At 35.8% G+C, this 13142-nt stretch overlaps 1 protein-coding gene across 1 annotated transcript in view; it reads left to right on the top strand.

Moving 5' to 3' along the window:
* LOC137651971 (heparan sulfate glucosamine 3-O-sulfotransferase 6-like) overlaps positions 1-12192 on the top strand; it is a 284484-nt gene extending 272292 nt beyond the window's left edge. Inside the window, exons 4-6 of the mRNA XM_068385178.1 lie at positions 551-724; positions 2902-3109; positions 11868-12192. Of these exons, the coding sequence (XP_068241279.1) occupies positions 551-724; positions 2902-3109; positions 11868-12101 (616 nt within the window). The 3' untranslated portion in view covers positions 12102-12192. The remainder of the gene's footprint in view (positions 1-550; positions 725-2901; positions 3110-11867) is intronic.
* Positions 12193-13142: the final 950 nt, after the last annotated feature.

The raw sequence follows: 13142 nt of genomic DNA, 5'->3' as shown, positions 1-13142 counted from the left end.
TATATATAGATATACATATATATACATAGATATACATATATATACATATTTATACTATATATATGTATATATATAGATATACATATATTTACTTTATATATACTTATGTATGTACATGGTATATACTAATACATATAGTGTATGTATTTGTACATATATATATATATATATATATATAATATAAATATAAATATATATATATATATATATATACAGTATATATGTACAGTACGTAGTATACATACATACATACTTTATATATATATATATATATATACATACATATACATATAAACATATACTGTATATATATATGTACATATATACATACATATATATTCATACATACATATATATATATATATATATATATGTATATATATATAATATATATATATATATATATATATTTATATATATATACATATATACATATATGTATGTTATATATATATATATATATACATGCATATATATACACTGTACATCGAAATTAGTGACCTATCTTTTAAATGATGAAACATCCACTCCTTTTTTTTTCCTCCTGCAGGAGCCAGATGCCGCCCAGCCTGGAGGGCCAACTGACGGTGGAGAAAACACCCGCTTACTTCACAACGCCGGAGGTTCCCGCCCGAGTAAAGACGGATCTCCCCGACGTGCGACTCCTTCTAGTCGTCAGGGATCCTGTCACGAGGGCCATATCAGATTACGCCCAGGGACTCAGGTAATTCCTAACAGCAAGCTATCTGTATTTCCTAATTGAAGGAATATATATATGTAATTCCTAACAATAGGATATCTGTGGTTCCTAAACAGTAGGATATCTGTAATTCTTAATAATAGGATTCTATATATATATAATTCTGTGATTCCTAATGGTAGGATATCTGTAATTCCTAACATCGGAATGTCTGTAATTCCTAACAGTAGGATATTTGTAATTCCTAATAGCAGGACTCTGTATCTGTAATTCCTACCAGCAGGATATCTGTAATTCCTAACAGCAGGATATCTGTAATTCCTAATAGCATAATATCTGTAATTCCTAACAGCAGGATATCTGTAATTCCTAATAGCATAATATTTGTAATTCCTAACAGTAGGATATTCTTGTAGTCATTGTTGGTGCCGAAGGATCTTTATGTCTGCGGAATTATAGCAATTTAGGATCTAACAATCTCTTAAAGGATTCCAGTAAAGTAAGATATATGTCAGTATCATATCAGTTTTATTGGGTAGAATAGTCTTAGTGGGTTCAAGTGACGCAGGATATGATTTGCAGGTCTTTGCAGGATAACCTACTTTGAATGTAGGATCTTCAACTCTTCACGGGTAGCCCACCAAGAACGTAGGATTTTCAAGTCGTTGTAGGATCCTCGTAACACAAGATCTCGTGAAATATCAAGGTGTTTAAGATGCCCGAGATGTAAATGTCCTGTACAGTTAACTCTGTCTCTGGGGATACCATTAACGTAGTATGTCTTTTTAAGATACTGGTGATGTAGGATTCGTGTCTTTGTAGGAGATCATTGACGTAGGATATCTAGGACATAGTAGGGTACCAATGGGCATAGTGATATACCAAGGAACCTTGTCTTTGTAGGATACCATTTACGTAGGGTCTCTAGTACATATCAGGATGCTAGTGACGTAGGATCTGTCTTTGTAGGATACCATTAACGTAGGATGTCTAGGTTATTATAGGATACCATTGACGTAGGAATCATATCTTTGTAGGGTACCATTGACGTAGGAATCATATCTTTGTAGGGGTACCATTGACGTATGATGTCTAAGACGTAGTAGGATACCATTGACGTATGATGTCTAAGACGTAGTAGGATACCATTGACGTATGATGTCTAAGACGTAGTAGGATACCATTGACGTATGATGTCTAAGACGTAGTAGGATACCATTGACGTATGATGTCTAAGACGTAGTAGGATACCAATAAAAATAGTAAGATACCAAGGATCCTTATCCTTATAGGATACCATTAACATAGGATTTCTAGACATACAGGATACTAGTGTTCTTTGTAGGATACCATTAACTTAGGATATCTAGGATATAGTAGCATACCAATGATGTAGGACCCATATCTTTGTAAGATAACAAAGAAATAGCATATATATGTTTTTGTAGGATCTCTAAAATAAAGACTTCATCTTAGTGGAGTAGTCCGTTGTATATCAAGGTTTTTAATTTCCGAGGAAATAAACACTTGGAAATAAAGATAGTTTTCCTCGGTACCTGATTCAACAAATTCAGGATTTTCATCTGGGAGAGAAATTTGCAACTGGGAAATATATGAACTGTCAGATCTCTATTCCATTATCGGAAATATGCGAATTCATAAACGCTATCTTAACATGCTAATTGAAGAAATGAATTATTCGTTTGCTGAAGTTGTGACAATGTGACAGGACGCAACGTAAAATTGCAAGTTGTCTTTCGTGATCTATTATGTGATAGTTTTTTGTGTGTGTATGGATATTGGTCGTTATAAGTAAGAGCTGTTAAAGCTTCATTTATTGGGGAAATTTCATTTGCTCTCTCTCTCTCTCTCTCTCTCTCTCTCATATATATATATTTGTGTGTGTATATATATAAATATATATACATATGTGTGCGTGTGTATACATATATATATATATATATATATGTGTGTGTGTATATATATATATGCATACATATATATACAGTATATATATATATATATATACAGTATATTATATATATATATATATATGTGTGTGTGTGTGTGTGCGTGTGTGTGGTTGTGTGTTCTTTGTCAAACATATGGCACGAGTAACAGTCTCCTCATGTCCCCCCAATTTTCTCACAATTGAAAAAAAAATTAAACAAATCCTTTCATTTTCAACTCTCTTTCCTCAGCAAACACGGCTTCCGGAAGTCCTTCGAGGAGCTGGCGTTCGTCAACGTCACAACGGGTCTGGTCAACTCGAACTGGGGTCCAATCAACGGGGGTCTCTACGCTAAGCACCTGAAGCAATGGTACGAGTACTTCCCCCGCTCCAGCATCCACTTCGTCAGCGGGGAGAACCTGGTTCATGATCCAGCCGCTGAGCTTGCCAAAGTACAGGTAATTAGACACACTCACGCACACAGACACAGATTTCCCGGACCTTTTTTCCAATCGGGGTTTAAGGTTTATATACCACTTATGAATGGCAGGGGCAAGGGACGGTGATATTGCCCTATCGAGCAGGACAATGCCCCAGAGACTGACCATATATACATATGATCAACGCTCAAGCCCCCTCTTCACACCAGCTAGGACCAAGGAGGGTAAGGAAATGGCTGTTAATGACTCAACAGACAGACCTATAGGCTCCCCTAAACACCCCCATCCTTAGCTCACAAGGATTGTGAAGTTGCAGCGGCCAAAGAAGCTAACAAGTTTGAGCGGGACTCGAACCCCAGTCTGGCGTTTTCATCAGTCAGGGACGTTACCACATCGGCCAGCACAACTGGGGTATTTTGGAGCCATTGAGGTGTCTTGCAATTACTGTGGTACTTTGAAGCTGTTGGGGTGTTTTACAATTGCTGGGGTAATTTGAAAATGTGGAGGTGCTTTGCAATTTCTGGGGATAATTGGAAAATCTGGAGCTGCTTTGCAATTTCTGGGGATAATTGGAAAATCTGGAGCTGCTTTGCAATTTCTGGGGATAATTTGAAGCCGTTGAGGTGCTTTGCAATTATTGGAGTTTATGAAAGCTGTTGAAGGGCTTTGTAGTTACTGGGGGGTACTTTGAAGTCGGTTGGTTTAAAGGGTACAGGTATATCCAGACGTTGATCTTGTCAGTATACAGGCAATTTATAACTGCTGGGCTTGGGAAAAGGCCTACGGATATTTTTTTTTTAATCTGAGCTTACCAGAGTACCGGTAAGCTCAAAAGTTGATATTTCTTGAGTATAGATAATTTCTATTTGTATAACCTACTGAAAATATATATACTCATTAAGCTTTTAGAGTTTATGAAGAAAAACGGTCCTATTGGCCCATTTTGAACTATAGGGCCCCTAGTATTACCTATTTGAAGTTAACCGGTCCCTCTGTCGAATGGGACTGCATTTCTCAAAACTTACAGAAAAATTCTTTCTGTAGGTCTTGTCTTTTCTTCAGAGGCTTTTTGATACGAACAGTTGCTTCACTGTTGCTTGCTTTCTGAGTAGCAAAAATATTCCATGCTCTAACTTTCTTTTTTGTTTCATTGTACCCTCTGTAATTTTTCACCCTGTACTTTCTCATAGATAAAATAGTTTACTTTTCACTGGTATACACACTTACAAATGACAGTTTTTTAAGTAACGAAAGTATTCCTTGCCTTAGCTTACTTTTCTATTTCATTATACCCTTTGTAGTGAACTTTGATAGTTTTCATCCTGTCCTTTGTCTGAGGTAAAATACTTTACTCTTATATGGTAGAAACCCTTTCCAATGACAGTTTTTAAGTAATAAAAGTATTCCTTGCCTTAACTTACTTTTATATTCCATTATACCCTCTGTAGTGAATCTTGCATTTTGTTCACCCTGTGGTTTGTCATAGATAAAATACTTTGCTTTTCAATGATACAGGCACTTACCTATAACAGTTTTCTAAGTAACAAAAACATTCCTTGCCTTAACTTTATTTTTTATTCCATTATAACCTTTGTAGTGATCCATACATTTTTTCATCTTGTGCTTGGTCTGAGGTAAAATACTTAGCTTTTCAATGAAACAGGCACTTACCAATGGGAGATTCCTGTGTAGCAAAAGCATTCCTTGCCTTAACTTATTTTTCTATTCAGTTATAACCTTTGTAGAGAACCTTGCCAGTTTTCATCCCGTGCTTTGTCAGAGGTAAAATACTTTGCTTTTTATTGTTGTATCGACTAACGTATAGGCAAACCAATGGGTTTTCTTCCCTCACCTCTTCATTCATATTTCATTTATTACCATTATTGTGACCTTGGCTTTTAGCTTGCTTCCATTTACCGAGCATTTCATTTACTAAATATTTATTTGATAGATCGAGTTTTGTTCATGCCATCGTACAAAGTCAATATTTAAATACTTGAAGGTGAAGTGAATATCAGATCATACATAACGAAATTCTTAATCATCTTTTTTTCTCTTATTGTCCGCTGCATGTATTCTCAATTCCAGCCAATGAGAGAGAGAGAGAGAGAGAGAGAGAGAGAGAGGGCGGAAATTGATTTTCCAGCTCTATCTTATTTCCTCGTTCCCTGTGTGATTCAATTCTCTCTCTCTCTCTCTCTCTCTCTCTCTCTCTCTCTCTCTTTCTCTCTCTCTCTCTCTCTCTCTCTCTTTATATAAATTATATCTGCTTATGTTAGGGCAATATGGAGAAGTATATCGTGTTTTTCTGAAGAAAAATATATAATTTTTACCTCTACTTGTTTAACGATCGTCTCATTTAACCAGTAAACTTGGATAAACAAAGGCTGCGCATACACACACACACACACACACACACACACACATATATATATATATATATATACACACATATATATATATATATGTGTGTGTATATATACATATATATATATATATATATATGCATACATGTATATGTATGTATGTATATATATTCATATATATATAATATATATACACACACACATATATATATATATATATATATTCATATAGATGTGCGTGTATTCCTTCTAACTGTAATCTAACAGTTCAATATGTTACTTAAAAAGTTCAATATAAGAAACACTAGAAATAAAACAAATCGCTATATTTCGACCAATTCACGGTTTGGCCCTCATCTTAGAACATATAGATTTATCGATATAAAGAGTGTGTGGTTGGTTTGAGGAAAAGATTATCCGGACTTAAGGTCTTTCAAGATAATTCCTATTGTTTATATATTCTTGACCGGATTAGAATTTGGCGTCTTGACCTAGGCCGGCCATCTTATGGCCGAACTTCCTTGATTATCCTTTTGACGATCAGATTCAGATGAGTGTTGTCCCTCATGTGTTCTTTCCACAGTCCCTTGGATAAATTCAGAAGAGTGATGTCCCCTGTTTTCTTTCTACTGTCCCTTGGATAAATTCAAAAGAGTGGTGTCCCCTGTGACTGCTTTCTAATGTACGTCGGATAAGTTCAGAAAAGTGTTGTCCCCTATGTCTTTTTTCCACTGTCCCTCAGATAAATTCAGAAGAGTGATGTCCCCTGTCTTCTTTCCACTGTTCCTCTGATAAATTCAGAAGAGTGATGTCCCCTGTCTTCTTTCCACTGTTACTCGGATAAATTCAGAAGAGTGATGTCCCCTGTCTTCTTTCCACTGTTCCTCTGATAAATTCAGAATAGTGATGTCCCCTGTCTTCTTTCCACTGTTCCTCTGATAAATTCAGAAGAGTAATGTCCCATGTCTTCTCTCCACTGTTCCTCTGATAAATTCAGAAGAGTAATGTCCCCTGTCTTCTCTCTACTGTTCCTCTGATAAATTCAGAAGAGTGATGTTCCCTGTTTTCTTTCTACTGTCTCTTGGATGAATTCAGAAGAGTGATGTCCCCTGTCTTCTTTCCACTGTTCCTCTGATAAATTCAGAAGAGTGATGTCCCCTGTCTTCTTTCCACTGTCCCTCGGATAAATTCAGAAGAGTGATGTCCCCTGTCTTCTTTCCACTGTTCCTCTGATAAATTCAGAAGAGTGATGTCCCCTGTCTTCTTTCCACTGTCCCTTGGATAAATTCAGAAGAGTGATGTCCCCTGTCTTCTTTCCACTGTTCCTCTGATAAATTCAGAAGAGTGATGTCCCCTGTCTTCTTTCCACTGTTCCCCTTATAAATTCAGAAGAGTGATGTCCCCTGTCTTCTCTCTACTGTTCCTCTGATAAATTCAGAAGAGTGATGTCCCTTGTCTTCTTTCCACTGTTCCTCTGATAAATTCAGAAGAGTGATGTCCCCTGTCTTCTCTCCACTGTTCCTCTGATAAATTCAGAAGAGTGATGTCCCCTGTCTTCTTTCCACTGTTCCTCTGATAAATTCAGAAGAGTAATGACCCCTGTCTTCTCTCCACTGTTCCTCTGATAAATTCAGAAGAGTAATGTCCCCTGTCTTCTCTCTACTGTTCCTCTGATAAATTCAGAAGAGTGATGTCCCTTGTCTTCTTTCCACTGTTCCTCTGATGAATTCAGAAGAGTGATGTCCCCTGTCTTCTCTCCACTGTTCCTCTGATAAATTCAGAAGAGTGATGTCCCCTGTCTTCTTTCCACTGCTCCTCTGATAAATTCAGAAGAGTAATGTCCCCTGTCTTCTCTCCACTGTTCCTCTGATAAATTCAGAAGAGTAATGTCCCCTGTCTTCTCTCTACTGTTCCTCTGATAAATTCAGAAGAGTGATGTTCCTTGTTTTCTTTCTACTGTCTCTTGGATGAATTCAGAAGACACACAAAAACACAAAATTATAAATATTTATGTGCATTATACATACATACATACATACATACATATATATATATATATATATGTGTGTGTGTACATATATATATATATATATATATACATACATAGGCACTTGAAAATCGATCACTTTCAGCCAATACAAAACAAAACCATAAAAAACCCAGCCACTGAAAGAAAGCACGTGACAGAAGAGGAGACAACAAAGGAGGGAAAATGGTTTTAAGAAAGACTCTGGGGAGAGGTAAACTGTAGGGACAAGGTCGTTGCGGCTTCCTCGAAATCACCTGCCGGTGGGTGTAATGGCTCCAGGAGAGCCGTAATAACCACAAACTTTGCCTCACTCCGCGCAAGAAGAAGACCTTGTTTGCAGTCGTAGGTCCGTAGATTTTGTTGTTTCTTCTTCTTCGGGCGTTCTGTTTATGTTTGTTTTTCTTTTGTTTGTGAGCACGCTGGGAGCGTTCATGTTTGTTCTGTTTGTTTGTGAGCAAATTTCTGAGGGCTTTCATCATCCGAGGTAATGTGCGCTTCGCTTTGTAGAGTTTACTGTCGCGTCTGCATTTTCTTTGGTATGGCGAATGTTCGCGTTTGTTTTGCTTGTTTCTGAACATGTGTTGAGGGTTGTTTTGCTTTTTTTTCAGAACATGTGTTGTGGGTTGTGTTGCTTGTTTCTGAACATGTGCTGAGGGTTGTTTTGCTTTTTTTTCTGAACATGTGCCGAGGGTTGTTTTGCTTGTTTCTGAACATGTGCCGAGGTTTGTTTTGCTTCTTTCTGAACATGTGCCGAGGGTTGTTTTGCATTTTTTGAGCATGTGTCTAGGGTTGTTTTGCCTGTTTCTGAACATGTGCTGAAGGTTGTGTTGCATCTTTTTGATCATGTGTCGAGGGTTGTTTTGCTTGTTTCCAAATATGTACTGAGGATTGTTTTGCTTGTTTTTAATTATGTGCTGAGGATTGTTTTGCTTATTTTTGAACATGTCATGTGCCGAGTGTTTTGCTTGTTTCTGAATATGTGCCTAGGGTTATTTTGCTTTTTATTGAACATGTGCTGAGGGATGTTTTGCTTATTTCTGAACATGTGCTGAGGGTTGTTTTGATTATTTCTGAACAAGTGCCTAGGGTTGTTTTGCTTTTTTTTCTGAACATGTGCCGAGGGTTGTTTTGCTTGTTTCTGAACATATGCTGAGGGTTGTTTTGCTTATTTCTGAACATGATTTGAGGGTTGTTTTGCTTGTTTCTGATCATGTGTTGAGGGTTTTTTGCTTGTTTCTGAACTTGAGCTGAGGTGTGTTTTCCTTGTTTCTGAACATGATCTGAGGGTTGTTTCGTTCATGTGCTGAGGATTGTTTTGCTTGTTTTTTGAATGTGTGTGCTAATGGTATTTTCTTGCTATCATGATGTTTATCATACTCATTCCTAATTTAACGCCTAATCGTGTTTCTTCGTAATAAAAGTGTCCGATTTCTTCAAGACTTCTTTTGAGAGCTTGTTTACTACTGCTCTGAGATCTTTTGTTTACGTTCCTTCTCATTACGAGCATTAATTTTCTTCTTCTTGTTTGCTTTTATTTTTGTCGGCAATGGACACTTACTGTGGCTTCTCCTCTTCTTTATCTTTCATTAAGAACAGCTTATGTACCCAGAGTAATACTATTCTAGAAATAAGTATTTTTCATGTACGTCAATCCTCTCTATATAACAAAGAGAAAGTTTCTGGATATATATATACATATATATATATATATATATATATACACAGTATATGTATATATATACATGTACTGTATATATATATATATATATATATACATATATAAATAAATGTATATATATACACTATATATATGTATATATACACATATATATAAATATATATACATATATATACATATATGTATATATAAATGTACTTATATACCTTTGACTGGCCAGACAGTACTACATTGGTTCCTTCTCTCTGGTTACGGTTCACTTTCCCTTTGCCTACACATACACCGAATAGTCTGGCATATTCTTTATAGATTCTCCTCTGTCCTGATACACCTGACAACACTGAGATTACCAAACAATTCTTCTTCACCAAAGGGGTTAACTACTGCACTGTAATTGTTCAGTGGCTACTTTCCTCTTGGTAAGGGTAGAGGAGACTCTTTAGCTATGGTAAGCAGCTCTTCTAGGAGAAGGACACTCCAAAATCAAACCATTGTTCTCTAGTCTTGGGTAGTGCTATGGCCTCTGTACCATGGTCTTCCACTATCTTGGGTTAGAGTTCTCTTGCTTGAGGGTACACTCAGGCACACTATTCTATCTAATTTCTCTTCCTCATGTTTTGTTAAAGTTTTCATAGTTTATATAGGAGATATTTATTTTGATATTCTTAAAATATTTATTTTTTCCTTATTTCCTTTCCTTACTGGGCTATCTTCTCTGTTGGAGCCCTTGGGCTTATAGCACTCTGCTCTTCCAACTAGGGTTGTAGCTTAGCAATTAATGATAATGATAATAATAATATATAATATATATACAATATATATATATATATATATATATATATACATATATATCCAGTCACGCCCAGCTCTCTCCCCGTCCCTTGGGTCTGGGTAGAGGGTGTAGTCATACCCTGGTGAGAAGGAGTGCGTTTGAGGGTGTGTCCTTATCTATTTGTCCTTATTTTTTTGTTCGCGTACACTATTATTAGCACGTGTCATAATTCTAGATTGGGTAAATGCCATCTTTTTATACCCTTAAATATACTTGATACGCTTTTACTTACATTTATAAAAATAATATACATCGTTATGATAACATTGACGCTTATGTGTGTTGTTAAATTATTATCAGATTGGAAAATGAAATCGTTATTCATTCGAACCCCAAATAAATGTAATCCAGCGATTATATCCTTCCGACGATATATTATATTTCTATCCTATTAATTTATGTTTACATTACTTGAAGCTTCATTGATCTCCCTGCCATCAATTAGAAGTTTTTTGTATTCCACGAAACGGTGCTATTATACTCATTTGTACTGACTTGCAGGGGTGTCCTTTTAGCTCGGAACAGTTTCCTGCTAGCTGACTGGTTGGACCTGATTATTCTGACCAATCAGCTTTACTCAATTTTCTTTTTTAATGAGGCGCATTTGCACTGACTCCCAAGGGTGCCCTTTTAGCTTGGAAAAGTTTCCTACTAGCTGACTGGTTAAACTGATTTTGTCTAACTAATCAGCTAACAGGAAACTTTTCCGAGCTAAAAGGGCATCCCTGCGATTCAGTACAAATGTACCTCATTAAAAAAAAATATGAGTATAATTTACTTAGATTTGGTATATGGTCTTTTTGTTTTTTCAAATATATATTTTTATAACTGATTTTTTATGGGTTGTACATAATATGTCTCAAACGTTTGTTGTTGAATTCCTATCTAGTATTGTGGAAAGAATATGCATAAGTCAAGAAAGGTTTTCTTATAAACTTAATCATATCCAGATCCAATTTCAGATATCAAATCTTTTTTATCATATATACACACACACACACATATATATACATATATATATATATATATATATACTGTATATATATATATATATATATATACTGTATATATATATATATATATATACCGTGTATTTATCGATGTCAATAATAGGACGAAAGTACCAACTCCAATCAAGTCTTTTCATTTTCCTTCTCTCTCTCTCTCTCTCTCTCTCTCTCTCTCTTATATGCATGCATATTATATATATATATATATATATATATAATTACTTATCAAGAAAAAGACGGTGATATGTACTCTCTCTCTCTCTCTCTCTCTCTCTCTCTCTCTCTTCTTCTTCTTCTTCTTCTTCTTATTCTTCTTCTTCTTATTCTTCTTCTTCTTCTTCATATGTCAACCACCTATTTATCTATTTATTTTTCTGTCTATCTATCTATATCTTCCCATTTCCTCACGATCAATCCATCGCCCTGCTCTGAGCATCCACCAATGCCTTTCAAGATTCTTGGTCAGAATGTGTTGTACTCTGCTAGCGGTATTTTGTAGATTTATCTTGCTTTTATGGTTTTAAATGGAATATCCTTTTTATTTTTCATTTATGACAAATTATACTGGCGTCAATGGTATTCGATGTCAGGATGCCAGAAAACTCAAAATCAATGAACCTAAACCTAACGTTGCCTAGTCTATCCTAGCCATACTCAACCCTACCCTACCCTAACCTAACACTAACCCAACCCAGCCTAACTTAAACTAACCTAACCTAACCTAGCCAAGCTCAACCCTAACCTAACCTAACACTAATCCAATCCAACTTAACCTAGCGTAATCTAGCCAAACTCAACCTTAACCCAACCCAATCTAACCTAACCTAACCTAAGTTAACTGCATCGATCTCTCACCAACAGGAATTCCTCGGCCTCAGGAAGGTCATCACGGACAAGCATTTCTTCTTTAACGCAACGAAGGGCTTCCCCTGCCTGGTGAAGCGCGAGAGGAGCGGGCGCCCACACTGCCTGGGCTCCTCCAAGGGGCGATCACATCCCACCGTCTCCGACACTACCTCGGACATCCTCAGGGATTTCTACAGACCTTTCAATTTCAAGTTCTTCAAGATGACAGGACAGAAGTTCCATTGGTAGATTTTTTATTTTTTTTTATTTATGATTATTTTATTTTTTATTTTTTAATGAATGACAATTTGTTTGTTACCTTTGGCTTTATGATACACACACACGCCCGCGCGCGCACACACACGCACACACACACACACACATATATATATATATATATATATACTTCGTTGAACAAATTTGTATATGCATATATGCTCTCACAATGCATATATATATATATATATATGTGTGTGTATATATATATATATATAATTTATATACATATACTGTATATATATATATATATATTTATATATATGTGTATATATACACACACACACACACATATATATATATATATATATATGCAAATGTATGTTTCACAGCATATAAATTCATACACATTTGTACAATGAGTTATACATGTGTACAAGACCATATTTAAAGTAATTTCGAGAAATAGAAAATAATCACATTTATCCTGTTAGATTTTTCCTAAGTCTTGGAATAATCATAAAAATCAATTTTGTAAATATAGAAGTTTATGCTACCCATATGTGTAACACTGTTCTCATTATCAACTTAGTATTAGAATACTTAATTTTATGTCAACCTGTATATATGTGCATACATATGTATTTTTATCTTTATGACAGTAATATTAATTCATGTTATCTGAGTCATCTCTCCTGCTATCTTTATTTCTTAAGGTTATCGGTGCATACAACCCTTCAAAGGGACAAAACACAGTCATATGGAGTATTTCCTGTCTCTGGAGAAGTCAGTGTAGAAGTAAACTCAGTGTAAATAGGTCGTCAGTATAGCAAGTGTCTCTAGACGTTCACCGAAAGTGTGGTCAGTTCGACAGGTGTGTCCTCTTTTCTCTATTTCGTATGATCAAGAAACGTTTTAATGCTATATTTGTTACTCTAGTATATTCTGCCTTTATACCTCTTTGTGAATGGGTATTCGCGTGTTTGTTCCTTGTACGAAGCATTTTTGGTGTCCCAAACGTTTATATGTTCCTGAGACGAAACATTGTGGTGTCCCAAACGTTTATATGTTCAC

Source organism: Palaemon carinicauda, chromosome 13 (assembly GCF_036898095.1).
Source record: "Palaemon carinicauda isolate YSFRI2023 chromosome 13, ASM3689809v2, whole genome shotgun sequence".
Lineage (NCBI taxonomy): Eukaryota > Metazoa > Arthropoda > Malacostraca > Decapoda > Palaemonidae > Palaemon > Palaemon carinicauda.
The sequence above is the reverse complement of the archived record's forward strand: the minus strand, read 5'-3'. Positions and strand labels throughout refer to the sequence as shown.